This window comes from Anser brachyrhynchus (genome assembly GCF_964034855.1).
Source record: "Anser brachyrhynchus genome assembly, chromosome: 12".
Classification (NCBI taxonomy): domain Eukaryota; kingdom Metazoa; phylum Chordata; class Aves; order Anseriformes; family Anatidae; genus Anser; species Anser brachyrhynchus.
In genome coordinates this window covers 10,127,664-10,144,869 of record NC_137707.1, presented here as the reverse complement: position 1 = coordinate 10,144,869, position 17,206 = coordinate 10,127,664, and the positions used below count along the sequence as shown (strand labels likewise).

At 40.9% G+C, this 17,206-nt stretch overlaps 2 protein-coding genes across 5 annotated transcripts in view; one reads left to right on the top strand and one right to left on the bottom strand.

Moving 5' to 3' along the window:
• LOC308176736 (uncharacterized protein) overlaps positions 1-17,206 on the top strand; it is a 78,878-nt gene that overhangs the window by 51,015 nt on the left and 10,657 nt on the right. For 2 of the 3 annotated variants that reach the window (XM_080552868.1, XM_080552867.1), the window contains 4 exons: positions 541-733; positions 1,911-2,069; positions 4,524-4,598; positions 6,641-6,772. In XM_080552868.1, coding sequence (XP_080408994.1) covers positions 541-614 — 74 coding nt within the window. In that variant the 3' untranslated portion in view covers positions 615-733; positions 1,911-2,069; positions 4,524-4,598; positions 6,641-6,772. Of the gene's footprint in view, positions 1-540; positions 734-1,910; positions 2,070-4,523; positions 4,599-6,640; positions 6,814-9,440; positions 9,681-17,206 lie in introns of those variants that run through there. The other variant, XR_013938557.1, reaches the window with a different exon arrangement.
• Positions 2,583-17,206, bottom strand: part of WTIP (WT1 interacting protein) — a 78,703-nt gene continuing 64,079 nt past the window's right edge. For both annotated transcript variants that reach the window (XR_013938517.1, XM_080552832.1), the window contains 5 exons: positions 15,084-15,146; positions 12,555-12,685; positions 11,526-11,577; positions 9,590-9,658; positions 2,583-6,789 (listed from right to left, as the gene is read on the bottom strand). Coding sequence is in view for 1 of the 2 variants with exons in the window: in XM_080552832.1 (XP_080408958.1) it covers positions 6,637-6,789; positions 9,590-9,658; positions 11,526-11,577; positions 12,555-12,685; positions 15,084-15,146 (468 nt within the window). In the remaining variant the exon portion in view is untranslated. The remainder of the gene's footprint in view (positions 6,790-9,589; positions 9,659-11,525; positions 11,578-12,554; positions 12,686-15,083; positions 15,147-17,206) is intronic.

Genomic DNA, 17,206 nt, shown 5'->3' with positions numbered 1-17,206 from the left:
GACTGATGTATCCTGCTCAACATCCAGCAGTTCTTGCTGACTTTTTCCAGATATTTTTGAATAGATAAGAAACTTTGAAGGAGGAAGTATAGGTGGTTCCCAAGCATGAGGCTGTCTGACAGTGAAATTCAGCACGTTTCAGTAAGGCTGCAAGTTGAGCAGCAAGAAGCCTGCAGATTGCTGCCACCCTAAACTGTGTTCAGAGTAACAAGGTCCAAACTTCTGGATGGGAAATTAGCTGTAATTGCAGAATACTGTCATTTGCTTTTAAATGCATTTCGTAAGCGAAGGTATCATCTGTTGCCATGTTCAAATGTTTAATGTAAACAAATTGGTGATTGAAATGAGAATGTTATAGCAAAAAAAAACAAACACGCACCCCCACAGACGTTGCCTTTGCAAGAAGACATGCCAGCCAAAAATGTGTGCAAACTGCAGTGCTTGTATTAGATCCAAATTTGTTCGCATCACTTTTAGCACAGCCCTGGTTCCTCATCTTTCTTGGTTTGCTAACCTCTGCCATCTTTTTGCTCTTCTTAGCTGGTGTGAAGGTAAAGGTATGGGCAGCCGTGATCCAGCCAGCTGGTGTCTTGAAAAGAAACCTGCAACACTAAATGTGAGCAGCTGACTTCACTGGTACCTGTCAGACTGGGCCACTTAGGAAATGCTGTAGCAGTGGGAATGAGCCTGCAATTCCAGCTTCCTCAATGCCACACCCAAGGGAACATTTAAGGTATTACACATATATAAGCCTTTTTTTTTTTTAAGCTCTGCTTTTGGGCCTTGTGGAAGGAATGCGGTGTTGCACTTGGAGTCTTGTCCCAACCTCACTCATTCCTCGGCCTATGCATTAGGGGGACTAAAAGAGTAACAGGGAGCTGTGCTGAGGACTCACCAGTCTAGCTCATGTATTCCTCATGGTCCCCAGCAGTAGCCAGCATCTTTGGTTCAGAGTTTTGGGAGACTTGGCAAAACCTTCTTTGCCTTTTTAGCTGCAAATTGAAAGCTGCAGACCGTCCCCTGCAGGGATGGCTGTTAAGGTGAAATGCAGGGCTAGCAAAGCCCTCCTGAATAATCTGCACACCAGCAGATGAGCTGCCACGCATCATGCAAGTTTTCAGTTACACATTGCCCTGTGGCTCAGATGCCACGCCAGGGAGACATGCCACTGCAGAGTTCTGTGGTGCTTCCCTCTGGGAGCTGGGTCCTGACTCATACTCTTCCTGGAGTGAATGTATATTCATTTTCCAGCATGTATTTCCTGCAAGGAGGCCCGCAAGGGGCAGTTAGTATTTTTAACTATGCTTTTCTTTTCAGCCAGGCTGGTTATGGGCTGGCATAAATACTTGCTGCATTAAGAATATGTCCTAGATTTTATTGACTACATTTGTGTCACCCACGTGATGATGTACTGTTAAAACACTTTATGAGCTGGACAGTCTCTGTGCTTTTTTTTTCTTCACGGAGGGCATGAATTGCTCATTTTGAATGAATTTCCTAAAGTTGTGAGAAAATAGCTTGTATTTGAAGGCCTTATAGAGGTGTAGTACATCTGTTTCAAAGCACAGACTGTGTTCCTTAAAACAATTGCGGTGTTTGTAACTTCTCATTCTGACTATGCAAAAGAAAAAAATTGCCAAAATAGTCGTCGTGTGAAACCCACCAGTAAGCTTCACTTCCAAACATGAAGTCACTTGTACTTCACAAAAGCCAGCGTGGCTGAGCTGTAGGCAGGCCTCCTTTGAGGAGGGGGTGGCATTGCACTTGGAAGTAGCTGCTTGCAAATATCTGGCTTGAGTCACTGGGGGAAAGAGCATCCACAGGGGTGGAAGACTGAGCAGCTTAACTGAAAAGATACCCACTAAATAGAAGTATGCAGAAAACAGGAAAAAACTTAAACTCTTTCCCAGGCATCCACTTCTGGCCATAGTTGGAGACAAGATACCAGTGCTGCCTATCCTTTTGCCTGACAGATGTAGCTGCTCTCACAGGACCACTGTGTACATGGTAAATGTGACCATCTGTGCTGTGAAGCTGGAGGCAAGAAACAGGCAGAGAGCTCCAAAAAGGTAAAATATATTTATTAAAAAAAAAAAAAATCTTTTTGATCCTATCAGAAAGTTGGCCGTGGATTCATTGTCACTGTGACTTAGCAAGAAACTTGAGAGAACTCGCTGAAACCAGGGTCCTAGTGCTTAATGCTGTGCAGGTTCATAGCCCAGGATAATACTACTCTTTTGGAATGCTCCAAGAAATAATAGGAATCTTGAAAAGGGAAGTGTTCCTCCATGCTGACTGGCCTACATGTGAACTAGCCAGACTGGTTAAAGCTTAATTAAAAATTGCCAGAGTGGCTAAATTCTTTTCTAAGTGCAGCTGCAAAACATTAGCTGTGGGCATATTTTAGACCTTAATTAGTAACACTTGCACTGGAGGACCAAAATCCTTCATGACTGCAGCTGCAATCAATTAATATCAGTTAGGCATTTTTGTAGGCAATACAAGGGTCTCCTGAAAATGGTGTTAGAGCCCACCTAGATTAAAAAAAAATATTTAAATGTAATAAACTACAAAATCAAAGATAACTACAAAATGTCTTTATTGAAAAAAGCAGATTATAGCATCTAAGGTTAAATGAAACTTCTGACTTTAATATTAAATAACTTAGGATGATAGCAAGTAGCTTCTTCTTTAGATAAATAAATCTACATTTCCCAATTTTTTTCTTCAACAATCAAGGGAATCAAACACTGAAACACAAAACCACAAGTAATTCTAAAGACTAAAAGACAGAAGCACATTGGAAGGTTTTACAAGGATATATACAAAAATAGTTAAACTAATGTATATTTTCAGCATGTAAACTAGTTACATGATATACAAACAGGGAATTTATATATTTCCTAACAAAATAAAAATCAACGTTGGTCCAAGTTCTTGGAAGAAAACTATATTCTTTTAAAGAAAATGAAAATATTTCTCAAATGAAACTTAATTTAAGTCAAATTATACACTCTAGTTACGGCATTAGTTACAGGATGAATCATAAACTTTTAAACTTTTCTTGAAACACAAGAAAGCAGCTTTTGTCTCCTTTAGAGCTTTGGTTTACTTAACTACTCTGGAATTTCTGGTCTTAAAGAGCTCCTCTAACTGTGTTTTCCTTCTGAAGCTCCACCTTACAAAATATATATACACACACACACACACACAAGTGAAAAGAAACCCAAACAACCCCTTTTTGAAAGCTCAATTATCTGAGTGCATTCTTTTGTTTTGTTTTCCAATTATTATTTTGGTCCTTTCTTTGGATCATGTCCTCCAGTGCATGAGGAACTCTGAATTGCCTAGGACAGTGTTGTGTTGTAGGGACTTTGCAAGACTGCCTTACCAAATGGAAAGGTGTACTCCTGATGCAAATGAGATCAAGTTGTTACTGTTTTAACTTTATGGAAATATTCTGACAGTACAGAATGCAGTAAAGGCTTCTGATGAACAATCACATCATAAAATGAACTCCAGAAAGTTTACATCTGTGTTGAACTGATTTAATATAAGCATACTCCTTAAGAAAATAATTAAAATAAGCTTTCTCATTTACATAATTCCCCAGACAGGATGTAAAATGTGAAGAAACTGTCACTAGCACTACAGATTGCAGCACACTATTGGTTTAGATTTGCTTTTATTTTTTTCTGTTCTTTGATTGAAAAACTGGCAAATTTAATTCAACCTCCAGCTTTTATACTTAATGCTGGAAAAGCAAAGCTGTACTTCATTAGCCAAAAACAAAATGCACCTGTCTGTAGAAACTGCTAGAACAACAACTGCTGCTTTCTGGTTTTTAAACATATTACTTATTCTATATTGAAACAGTAACTTTCAGTATTTACTGTGATGATACTTAACACATTGGAACTGAGTAGAACTACAAGACTGACAAATTAATGTGAAATTAAGTATTATTCTGTTCTAAAGTATGATCGTTTTCAAAAAAGAAGAAAAGGTATTGTATGTACATGTTAGATAGTGTGCTGACCCTTGAAAAGTAATGTTGAACTGGAAACCTAACCTTGCCCCTGACTGGAGGCAAAGTGCTAAGGAAGGTCCTGGCAGAAGACTGGGCTTAAATGCCAGTGTCACCTCCTCCTCTGGCCACTGTGATTTTTAAGGTTTTGCTTTTATGATGATAGAGCAAAGCATGGTTCAGTACAGTAAGTACTGTTACGGGATGGCTTGCTCACAGGAACAGACCCAAACCTTCTCTGTGTATTTTAATGATTGTTTTCTTAACTTGGATTCTTTAATATATATCACAAAGACAAGTAAATACAAGTACCTCAGAGCTAGATGTGGGCTAAAACAGCATCTTTAAATGGAAAAGTATTACATTACAGCTCAGGCTAAAAGTTTATCGTGAAGGTCTGATAGGTTCCATTTCATATTGTTTGTAGTAACCTTAATGGAACTGACCTAGTCATACAATCTAATTTAAGACAATTTTTTTTTTTTTCCTTTTCTAGAATTTGCCGTTTGGGCAAGAGGCAAATGTACTTCTGTTTCCATCTGAGGCCGGTTTGGTGACTATGGACAAACAGGTAATGCTTGCAAATGCAGAGAAAGTGTGCATGCAGCCAGTGCCCACTCTTTGGAGGGCAGGCCTCTTAGGTCAAACTGTAGAAATAGGGTACTAGTTGCATTGTAATTCCATTCAAAACACAGTTCTCACATTAAATATGTTAATTTTAAACTTATATATTAATAAGAAAATTACTTTTTAAAGGAGCATCTGACTTGCCAAGGAGCATTCAATAAAACAGGTTCATCTAGGCCAATGGAAGTTTGGCAGAAGTTCAGAAAACATACCTTTTGTTCCTTACTAACAGAAAAAAATAGTTCACAGGAATTTTTCCTGCCTCCTTGCTCTCCCCCACCCCCCCAAGGAAATTCCAGACTATCAAAAAGTTCTGTTAAAGGAGTTAATTATTCCACTTAGGAATTAGTGTCCATTGGATGCCCTTTGTACTTCTCAAGAGCACCACAAATGGCTTTCAAAAAATCAATGGAGCATAAGAAACTAAACTGCAATGGTGTTACCAAATAAGTCATTTCATCAGTCTGCATGCTGAATTTAACGTGACCATTTCTGAACGGATTGGTCAGATTCTCGATGTGTTGAAAACTGGCATGGAAATGTCCCAATTTACACATGCGGAGAATCTGGTCTGGTATTTCCACTTCCTCTGGAGCAGAAAAAAATTATTTTATTGTAATTTTGGATACAAAGACAGCAATGATGGATTTATTTAAAATATAAATTCAGGAAGGCTGGATCAATTCTCATGAGAATGCAAGGAATTTTTTAAACATACAGATGTGTGATTTGCATGTAAATCATCAACACATGGTAGAAAACAAACCATAAAAAAGATTCATCTAACTTCCTATATGGAAGACATATATTTCCCCAGAGCTCTGAGGTTACTGTAAAAGCTTATGCAAAACATGAAAGTGTGTACATTCTATGTACACCTAATACTTGTTATAAAATACCAATGTTTCAATTGTCTGTGTCTAAATTATTATTTCTGCTAAACTGTACTTTGTTTTCCCATGAACATAATCACCATAATCAGTTCAAAAGTATATCTAGAAAAGAACACAAAGCTGAAAAGATAATACAAAAACCACTGTCCCTCCCCCACCTTTTTACTAACATCTCAACACACAATCATAAAGCAGTTGGTAACAAATTCTTGTATAAAACAAGTAGCATGAAGGCAAGTGTACCTTTGCATAGAAAGGGGCTGCTAACCCTATTAAACAAAAACAGGTTTAAAAGATTGTTTAGTAAGTGCCAAATCGTCAAGTTGGTATGAATGCATTTTGAAACTTGGCTACACTTGTACACAACAAGCAATTACAGAGGTCTATAACTTCCTTCAATTGTTATGAACCTGCATGTACCAATCTTTTAGATATGTTTGCCTGTAATGTGTTTTTCATGAGATGCTTGACATATTTCTTTAACAAGCAAAATAGTCTTTGGATGACTGTGAAACCATGTAGAATGGAGAGTTGGCCTGGTGCTTCTTCACAGAATGCCATTACTTAACCCCTGCTGAAAATTGCCATTGCTAAAAATGTTTGTTTGCTTCCTATGCACTACTTCTGGGAATTTAAGGTTTTAAAACTGTGAGACTGTATTCTCTAAGACCAGAATTCGATGAAACTAGCTAAAATGCTAGCATTGTTCTTATCATGCCTGCTGCAATATGATAAGGTGCTAACTTCTGGAAATTAATTCTGCACTCCTTACTCTGGCGAAACCTCCACTGAAGAAAAGTGAGTAGGGAGTGCAGAACAGCCCTTTATACCACTGTTTTTAGAAATGCTGCCACTTACAGTTACAACTTAGTGGTGCATTATTTGTTCAAGTAGACGGTGTCTCAGTGAAAATGTCTAGATAAAAGAACACATATGTACAAGATCAGAAAGAACCCCTCACCTCTGATTTAAAAAATAAATAGTTGGTTTAGATGGTTATTACAGGGATATCATTTTTAAAGGAACAGGAAAGTCATTTAAGATTTCTGTCTTCTCTTTCAAACGGCTTACTAGTAATGGAAATGTCTTTCAGAGTTCTGTGACGTGCATTGGATAGCTTGGAGGTGGATGTGATGGCAATTTAATATTAAGGCGCCTGATATGACAGCCATGACAGAGCAAGTGGCCTTCTAATGGGTAACAACGATGGCCTTCCTCATCATTGAGCTGCAAGCCACAATCCTAGAAGAAAAATTTAAATCCCAGGTTAGTGAGTGATTCAGGTAGGTCATCTCGTATCAGTGTTGATCGGACTTGCATAACTGTGAGAGCTCCCTCCCATGCCTCCAGAAGCAGCAATCTCAAGAGTTTGTGATAGACAGACCCTGACTATCTTGTATTAAACAAAATGCCATCACTGAAATCTACTAGGACAATCTCTAGAAGTACCAAGCCCAGTTGTCGCATTTTTTTTCCTGTTTCCCACTGATCTTCATCTATTAAATGTTGAAGCAAATCAGATAAAACCAGGCCAAGGACTAACCCTGATACACGCACAACGTGGAACAGGTTAGAAAAGAAAAGGAGCTGATTCTACAACAAGGCAGTGAGCAGGAAATAGGGGAGTATAAGTAGAGAATGAGAAAGAGGAGTAGGGCCAGGAGGGGAGATGAGGCATATTTTACTTACAAATCAGGACTGAACTTTCTTTTTTTTTTTTTTAATCTAATTTGAATTAGAGAGAGATTTCAAGGCCAATGGTCTGTATTTTTGGTGGAGACATGTTAGTATCTCTGGGACTGGCACATAACTACAGGGATGACATAAGTGACCAACAGTGGAGGAACAGAAATAAAAAAAACAGAGTAAACAATGATCCTGCCTGCTGACAATTGTGTACACTGCAATAGAGATAATCCTGGTGCTCAGTTATCATTGCAATCTTGAGAACATTTGAAAGTTATAGTAGTTTTGTGCTTGGATTTGATGTTTCAAGAGTTGTATGTACTTAAAAATTGTTACTGTGACCAATTCTGACAAATCAGAGATTTTGAATATGTAACTGAACACCTAACAGAAGAAAAAATGTGATCAAACTGGGCATGTAGGTCATTTTAGTACTGGAAACCAATGCAAAGTTTTTAATTGGACTCAAAGTATGATTTTTCAGCTTTCATAGCTAATGTTAAAATCTTCAGTTTTTATAATGCTGAAATAAGAATTAAAGCTTACTTTAAAACTTTTCAAACTGAAATGTTAGTTTAGGGAGGCTTTAATCAAAGCTTCTGCCAATTTCTATTTTCCATGTGTGAATGTATGCTACATACTAACTTTATAGTCTGTTATATTAAGATTTAAAATTCAGTTCCTCTTTATAATTTAAAAATTTCAGATACATTAAAAGCATTTGGAATATCTGTAGGGTACCTTTTCCCTGTCCAAAACTGGATTCCTTTTTCTGCAACAAGAAAGTCCACTTTCTCAGTGGTTTTCAGTTCTAGAATGAGCATCTATTGATCTGCAAGCTGGCTTGAACTTCACAGCAGATTTTAAGCTGTTGCATAAGGAGGAGATGACATGGAAAAGCAGAAAAGTTTCTGAACTGACTAGTGACTTCGTGTGACCAACAGGTGGTGATGACAACTTAAATAGCATTTCATAGAAATTCGGCCTTTGCAAAGCATCCATATGAATCCCTCAAAATACTGGTACAAACTGAACTAACAATATTTGGAGACAGCAGTAACCCAGTGTGTATAGTTTGAGCCTAATTTGAGGATGTTAGGCAGTAACCTGCCCCTGTTAACACATGGGTAACCCCCTGATTTCTGTACATAAATGCACTCTGCCATTCTGGGCAGATATGGAGGCAGCTTGATTTCCCTCAAACTGGAAAGAGAATGGGGAAATGAATAATGAAACAGAACTGAAAATAAACCCCTATTGGGACTTTCTAATATAACATCAATAGGCTGGGAGAGAAGTGGAGGGAGCTGTCATCTTAGGTGAAGCCTCCACAAAGCAATAGAGGAGGAGAGGAGGAGGAGGGAAATACATCTTTCCAAAATGCTGAAATTTCCTGTGCCAGTTTCTCTGGAGTGTCAGCTACCTCTGCTGGAAGGAGATAACTAAGAGGATGGGCTTCTCCTCAGGTTTAGGTTCATGTACATTTCGAGAAGCACTGAATTTTGTTATTTTCTCCCTCAATTGGAAATCTCTCTATAAAACCTTTCTGTGCAGGAGTACACAGAAGACAGCATGGCTACATTTTTTGCTTCTGCTGCTTATGACAGGCCATGCTGGATGCTATCACAATTACCACCTGCATGAATAATAGAATGTATTTATCAGATAGCCATACCTACTGCAAAAGGGAAGTTTTGGGCTGATCCCAAATTAAAGGGTTTGTCTCCTTCCTTATGCTCTTGGATGCAGAGCTAGGACTGAACTCAGCTTTCCTCCCTGTGAAGTAAGGTCACTAGTCCCAGAACCTGATCTACCCCCCCAAATGTTTAAATGTGCTGCACAAAAAGAAATAGAAAGTCACTGGTACCCCTGTCTCTTTTATAGTAAAAAAATCACTGTTCATCCAGCATGGAAAAACTCAGAACCCCTTCCCAGCATGGGGTAATGGTCTTTCCCTGCAAAGGCAATGTGGATTCAAGTCCCCTCAGACCACAGCCATGCACACTGTATCCAAAAAGATCAGGCAAAAAAAGAGAACCAACTCTTTGTTCTTTCCTCATCTACAAGTACAGAGAAAATTCCACTAAAATTAAACCCAGCCTTTGAAATTAATATACTGAGGGAAAAAAAGGAACTAATCTGGTGCTACTGGAGATGGCAGCAGGACTGGCAGCCCATCTCACACTCTTTCCTCTGACTCCTTTCAGCAGCTATGGGGCAGAGCCCTGCCTGCCCAGGCGCGCAGGAACCAGCAAATGCACCCTGGGGTGCGAGTCACGCACCTATCAGGAGGATGCTCGCTATTAGCAAAGCCTTGCCGTGGGGGAGCCGGGCAGAGGCACGCATTGACGCTTACCTCGCAGTGATAGCACTCCACATGGTAGTCTTTGTCCATTGACACGACTCGAATCGTCTCCTCGGAGCCCTGTTGGGGAAGCACAGAGAAGGTACGAATGGGTTTTAAGTGGTGTTTTCTCTATCTTCTTTCAGTGCCCAACCTATGGCTTTGGAAAGCTGCTTCCCAGAAGGATCTCCTCTCCTTATGCAGAGCAGAGCATGCTGAGGGTTTTGCCCCACTAGGCACAGCACTGCACCACTGTTTTGCAGTTTAGCAGCAGCATGGATGTCTGACAGAGCTAAGCTGTAGAGATCCTTTAGGAAGTGTAGGCAAAACTTCACGCTCAAGGGACAAATTTCTCTTGCGATCAAATCATTTTCCAAGGGCACCCAGGATTTGACCAGCCAAACACCATGACTTACTGATTGGGTCACTCTTCCCTATGGACATCCTGGCCTGATTTTTCCAGGACTTGTATTCCCCTCAAACCAGATGGTACACAGATATTTTGCACACACATGTGTCACTGTGTACCCCATGGAGATTTACATACTAGTCCAGCAGGTAATTACGTGCAGAGGCCAAAACCTCAGCATGAGGGTGGATGTAGTGGAGTTGTGTAATACCTGGCTGAGCCCCAGGCCCTGCTGAGCAGCCCATACCCTTCTGCTAACCTCACAGACTTTCCCTGAGCCACTCCAATGCCTCTGAAGACAGAACTCATTCAATTTGCTGCCCTGCATTGTTTCCAGCTGCAGGTGTGGTCAGAGCATCAGATATGATGTAGACTACGTCTGAGAGAAGCTGTGGGCAAGTTAGCACCTGCACTGCTAGTCTTGAACTAACCTATGAAACCTCCATGGGAAAGAACATGGAGTCTATCCCACTAACCATCAGATGAGTCAGCAGTAGGACTGCTTTTTCTTTTCATTTATTTTTGTATCTATATATAAATATAACATATATAAAATATAAATAATTTTGTATGACACAAAACCAAGTGAAATTTCCATAGGGCTTTTCTCCTTACACCCCACCAGTGAGGCAGGTGGTTCTGTCTCAGCCTTTATAAGGTTTTAAATTATGCGAGACCCGGCCATTTAACAGAAATAATTACAAATGGAAAATAACATGCAGAGTGGTAGAGGTGGGCATGCCGAGAGGCTCTAGCCATAGGCTTTACTAGAGCACAGCAGCTTACAGGAGGCAAGCTCTGGCTCTATAAACATGCCAAGAAGATGAGTGAGATGCTGAGGCTCTTGCTTGTGAATGAGCTCGTCAGTGACCTGAGCAATGGGAACTCAGAGGGTCCTAGACAAACATCACTGCAGCAGGCAGGAAAGGACTGTCTTAACGTACAAGTCTTACTGTATTAACAACACTGCCACAATGGACTGAGGTTGCAAGCAGCAGTCATTCATCTGGCTTTCCTTTTAGCCATCCTTTCTACCTGCTTTTCCACCCATTCAAGCAGTCTTATTGCAGTGCCACCCGAGGATGACAGGCTGTGTGGCCTTTTCACAGGGTCAGGGTAACCCCTCAGAAGTCTTTTCAAGCTCGGGCATCTTCACACATTCCATCAAGAATACAAACGTAGCAGACAAGGAAAATTGCTATTTGAGCTAATGGGAGATTCTAAAAATAAACAGGGCTTTACTTCGTGGGTTGTTCTTGGAGCCCTGGTCAGGGCTTTCAATTAAACAAGATTTATAACAGCATAATCAAGACCTGGAAAGCACCCTAAAGATACAAAGTACTACGCTGCATAAGTACTATGACTATTACAACCTCTGGGAATGTTTGGGAGTGACATTACTGCTGAACTGTATTTAATTTAGTATCTGACATACTACAGGCTCTGGAAGAGGGAGGAAAAGCATCTAATGTGTTTTTGCAAAGTGTTCATATGCCAACAGCTGTTTTCTCTAAAGAGTCTGTGCATGTTAACACATACCTGTGCTGGTAGAATCGGCTGGTTACAGGATGCGCATTTTGGTGCGAAAACCCTAGGGTGCAAGAAGAAATTGTTCAAATCACATGCAAAGCTTCTCCAAAAAGTAGAATCAAGAGAGCTATTCTAACCAAGCCTTCTCAGTAGCAAAATGTAAATCCAGGTTTGGAAGCATCTCTAATTTTTTTTGGTAATATTTAGCGAAAAGGAGGTTTACAAAGGCAGATCTACCCCAGCTTTATTCCTTAGGTCTTCCTGACCTCTAGGCATAGTCAGCCCAGCCGTACTCCCCTACACACTCTTTCTCTCAGCTCTCTTTACTCTTAAAGTCATTCAAATTGTGCAGAGCACCTCATGACCTGAGGAATGTCACCAACTGATGTGCTAAATGGGAAAGGGGCTGATCTTGGCTAGGACCTACTTAAACCAAATACATCAACTGGTTTTATCCACAGCTGCGTTTTAGGACAGTTACTGGGCCAACATCTGCTCCATCCTCACAACGCAATCAGTTAAACCAGTAGGGCTGAGTTTAAAGTGCAGAGCAGAAGGGAGTCCAAAAGCAATCAGTTAACCACAAAACTTTTTGTCAGGTGAAGCTAAAATCACTCTAACACTAGCTGCTAATTACACGTCTACTGTCCAGTCTAGGTTAATGTAACTTACACTCTCCAGTGACGCACTACCAGAATCTAGTCTTATTAAAGCCAGCAAAACCTAACATCATTGCACAATTAGCCTTGTCTAATTAGCATTGGAAATCCTGAAAGAAGTAGAGAAGCAGCCACTAGAGAAATACATCCTCTGACATAACTTGATTTTCAACTTCATCTAGCCCCTGAATGTCACACTGGGCCCACAAAGTGACATTTAAAACTTTAAAACATTTTACAAATGCAAGATGTGAGAAGAGCACCGAGGGACATCACAGCAGACAGAAATAACCCTTTTTATCTACTGCAATGCTTCTAACTATACCAATAATTTAACTAGTATAATTTTTCCAAGCATACAATGGATTTGTTTACTTACGTATGGTAGTCTTTGACACAGTAAATATTGTTTTCCACATCTACAGTGAAGGGGACTCCATCCAAACACTCGTTACATACCACACAGCGGAAGCAGCCAGGATGGTATGACTTTCCAAGGGCCTGCAAGATCTTAAGAGGCAAAACAGCAAAATAAGTGGATGCATGATTACATGAGATCCCCCCATACACTGCTATGTCCGACTCTTAAAAATGACAGTAAGAAACACACTTCAGAATGAAATTACCACTCTGGAGATCTGTCAGCAAGGGGCCGTTTAAAACAATGAGCTTGCTTATTTCTGTGGGTTTCTATTAGGCTCCCAATAATGACAGAGAACTGTGAAAATCAGGCTAAGTCCCATCACTTTTAGCTCTGCAGAGCCAATATTGCCCAACAGAAATTAAAAATGGTTTCAGTGACTACTTCTTGGAAAAATCTGTTGCAGATACAAGTCAGTGAGATACAGAGTTAATTCACAAAAATGTAACAGGCTGTGACAGAAAGAGTCCAAACCAGTCATTATTCAAATCTACAAACTAAAACAATAAAGCAAATAAATAGATAGGCTCTTTATTAATGCTCCTGATCCACCACAGTTACCGACTGGCTATTTGTCATTGGGGCCCATCAGTTTCAGTTAAAATTCCATCTGTATCGATGGGTAATCAAAACTGCCCTGGCTTCTGCCATGCTGTCCTTCCCTGCTGCATTTTAAAGGCTTTAAGGACAGGTTTATGCAGAGTCTCCTCTACACTGCTACAGAAAAATCCCTTCCTCACGGTGTCCTTGTACATAATGTGACACCAAGGCGGGCGCACCAAGCCCATGAACAGGGCTCTGGAAAGGGTTAGACACAATATCATCTTCAGGCATCTCTCACCACCTTATAGCACCAATTGCATACATTTCAGGTATTAGAATCACCTTTGAAAGGTAATCTCGGAAAGTTTCTGCTAGCAAGAACACGCAGCTTGGAGCTATTAATAAGCTGGAGATGGAAAATCTCCACTGACCAAGCTCTCACGGCCATGTAGGTGTTCGTACAGATAAAGTTCAAATCAACATGAAATAAGGTGAGGAGCATAGGAAAAATGTGTGAAGTCAATTTAATTTCACCTTTTCCCCCTTCTAACAAATCTCTATAGCTCGCTGTTCAATGACTGGCATCAGACTCTGATTTGCAAGCCTGTTCTTACCCAGACACAACTTGTCTCTGTGCGTGTGTTGCTATCCAAGCAGCTACAAAACACGCACTGTTAGCCTGCCATGGTTGCGCAGCCACCCTTTGCACAGAACAATCCCTAATTCGACTGCACTTTCAGCCTTGAACAGCTTCAGGCTTGCACCCAAGCCTGTGGGGCTGCAGCACGGTTCCTCAGCTGCACACCAGTAATACGACTGTGCAGGCATGTTTGTGTCTGTGCACTCCTGGAGAGGAACACAGAGCAATTAGCCAAATAAGACTGCTTAATTCCTGGAGCTCCCAGAGCTGTTTCCTTTTGTTGGAGCATACTTGCTGACGGGAGAAAAGCAGATGAGCACCTGCCAAACTTTCAGCTACTGAGCTCCACCAACTAGATATTATGGACTCTTGCCTGGTGTTCTGCAATTAAGGGCCAGCTCAAAGCATGCACGTTGGGATCCCCCTCCCCCTCCCCACACGACACAACTCTAGAAATTTGCTCTTGGGCTAAAACGAACAATATCCTTGTCCAACCAGTGGTGCCAGGATATGAGCCAGAATCCTCATTAGTGAAGTCTCCATTCCAGCTCCTACTGCACCTCCGTGTTGCAATGTAATAGCTACTTCTGTTAGGCACGCTAATGTTCACATACATTTTAAAGCAAGAGGAGAACACTGACATACACACGATCTGCACTTCTTCAATGTGCAAGCAATTTCATTTGTTTGGGAATTTTTGCTTAGGAAGAACAGACAAAATTCATCCTACTTTCTCCCAGTGAAATGAAGCCAACAGTATCTGGCCCAACCCATGGCTCTTTGATTTTTAATTATAAAAGTAACTCTGACTGCTGGCTCCCTGCACATCACAGTAGCAATAATGGATTTTAACAGACATGGAGCAAGTGGCAGAAGGTAAATAAAGCAAGTCACAGAGCTGGCAATAAACCTCAGGACTACTGATAATGTTCCTCTCTTCCCTAGACCAGACTCCATCCTCTTACTGTTCTACTGTCTTACAGAGCACAACACCTGTTTTCCTTTACTATGTTCTCATACAAAAGCTGTGGTCTATTTTCTCCCTTTAGTATTATTATTTTTTTTTTTAGATGGCATGTGGCAGAACAACAGGATCCCATGATCTCAGTTATAAGAAAAGCCCAACTTTCTGTACTTTAGAGTAATACAGCATGAATATATTTATGATACTGCCTCAATTTGAAAAATTACCTTTACAATAATGGAGACAATGATAGTCTGACAAGGGAAAAAGCACGTCTCACAGAGCACTATCCAAAATACATCAAAAAGATATCCCACAGTTAGAAGCTTAGGTCTCTTACCATCTCCATTATGAGGTGTCCACAAACAAAGCACTTGTCTGCTGTTTGCTGAAAACCTGAATACTGTTAAAATGACAGAAAAAACAGGATTATTAGTAACCACTCTTCTAGCTGCAGAAATACCTTTTAAATGAACACCACACTGTTTGCCAGCTTGTGCTGTGTTTGACAGCAAACTACACGATAGGTTTGGAAGACTGATTCAGAAGACTTTGTTCTGCTCTTGCAGTGTGCTCAAGTACCAGCTTGGCCTTCTGATCTGCTGTAAATATTGAGGTTTGCAACATAACAAGATCATTTAAAAATATGATTTTTAGTTTTGAAGCCTGTTCAGGGAGTTTGCATCCATTTGGCATGCTGGAAATAGCTTCTAGTCACTCTTTTTGTTGTTGCTAGTGGGGTAAAGTAAATAATTGGAGAAGTAAAAAATGCAGGACTGACCTCCTGACTCCTGCTCAAACTAGTGACCGGATGCTTACTGACCTCAGTTTTGGGACCTACATTTCACTCAGTACTACATGCAGCCTGGAAAGATGGAGACAGGCCCAAGGACTATTTAGCTACCTGTGGATACCAAGTTTTTTATCAATGAGACAATTTTAAAAGTCCAGATATAGGAGCTTGTGTTCCCTGCGCAACGCAGGCTACGGTAGGGTACCTCAGACAGACGATAAGAAGCCCAGCTGCAAGCAGTGGGAAAAGGACAGGCTGGGCAGCCTGGCAGCAGAGCCCTCTTGGGTGCAGTGCCTGGGGCATGGCCGCAGGGAAGTACTTTGTCCACTTGGGACCACAGCTCTACATTCCCTCCCTGCACATTTTTGATCTCAACTTTGTACTTGAGCCCCTACAGCAGGTCCTGTTTCAGATGCCAAAGTTTCTTTAACCCTATGTTTAGACACGTACAAATAATATCAAGGTTATCAGGCCAGGTGACTGACCTACCCAACAACTACCCTACAGGCAAGAGACATTTGCTTGATGAACTCCAGCCATGTAATTTTGAAACTGGTATTTACAGCGGCTGAACTTTACCCTCATCCATAGAAGTGAAGTGCAGCATGTGTACTCCTTCCTGCCAGAGTAAAGGGGTGCCCAGGCACTTGTATGGTGTTGCTCTGCTATGTTTATTTCAGCAATTAGCTTTGTAAGCTCGCCTGAAACACAATGTAGTCACGTAAGATAAAAGATGGGGACTGGGAGGATGAGGGCAAACTGGACTCTTCTGACAGAGCTCAGGTTAATTAACTCAGAGCACCTAATGCATCCTCAGAGGCTCAGCCTAACAGAGCCTATGGCTTGCTACATTCCCCCTTGATTTCGTGGGGATTAACTGTCCCCTCACTTCAAAAGCCAGTGGTTCACAGCCTAGCGCTGCCATATGTTTTCCTTTTTATTGGTGTGAGGGGATTACATGTTATTTCACATCAAGAGTTTGGAGGCAAAATTATTGTTGCTATGCAACACAGCAATTATGAAGAAAAAGGTCTTGCAGACACTTTGATGGGCCCTGAAAGTCAGTAAATGATGCTACAGTAGCTGTCACAGCTCTGTATTTACTATGCGCTAAGGAACACAGCTCATACAATCTTAAGAAACTTTGAAACTTCAGCAAAGAGACCAGAGTGTTGAGGAACACATCCAGGGGTGGCAGTCGTAGCTGGCTACTTCTGGAAGATACCATTCTGAATTGAGTAATGAAACTGGTGTGCAGTTCTGGACATGGAGAAATGGCTGAGTTCACCTCCCTGATTTCAGGTAGTAGTTTCTGTATCCAAATACTTGCTTTTTTCTTTTTACTGAGGTAGAAAAAAGGCCTCACTACTTGGGATGCTTCTTGGCTGCACTGTATCTGAGTAACCATCTGGCTAGACTATTTCCTAAGGTTGTGAACTCGAGGGTTACTGGAAACAGGTGGGTAGGTCCTGGCAGCGCAGACAGCAGAGGATTAACAATAATACAAACCCAGCTAATTCTAAAATCCTGCTGGAATGAATTTACCAGTACCATCTGGCTGTCATTTGATAAGGAATGCAAAGGAGCATTTACCCAGCTATTGATTAAGAGGGAACGTTATTCCCCAGGAACAGAATGGCTTAGTGGTCAGATTAATGTCATTTATTGCT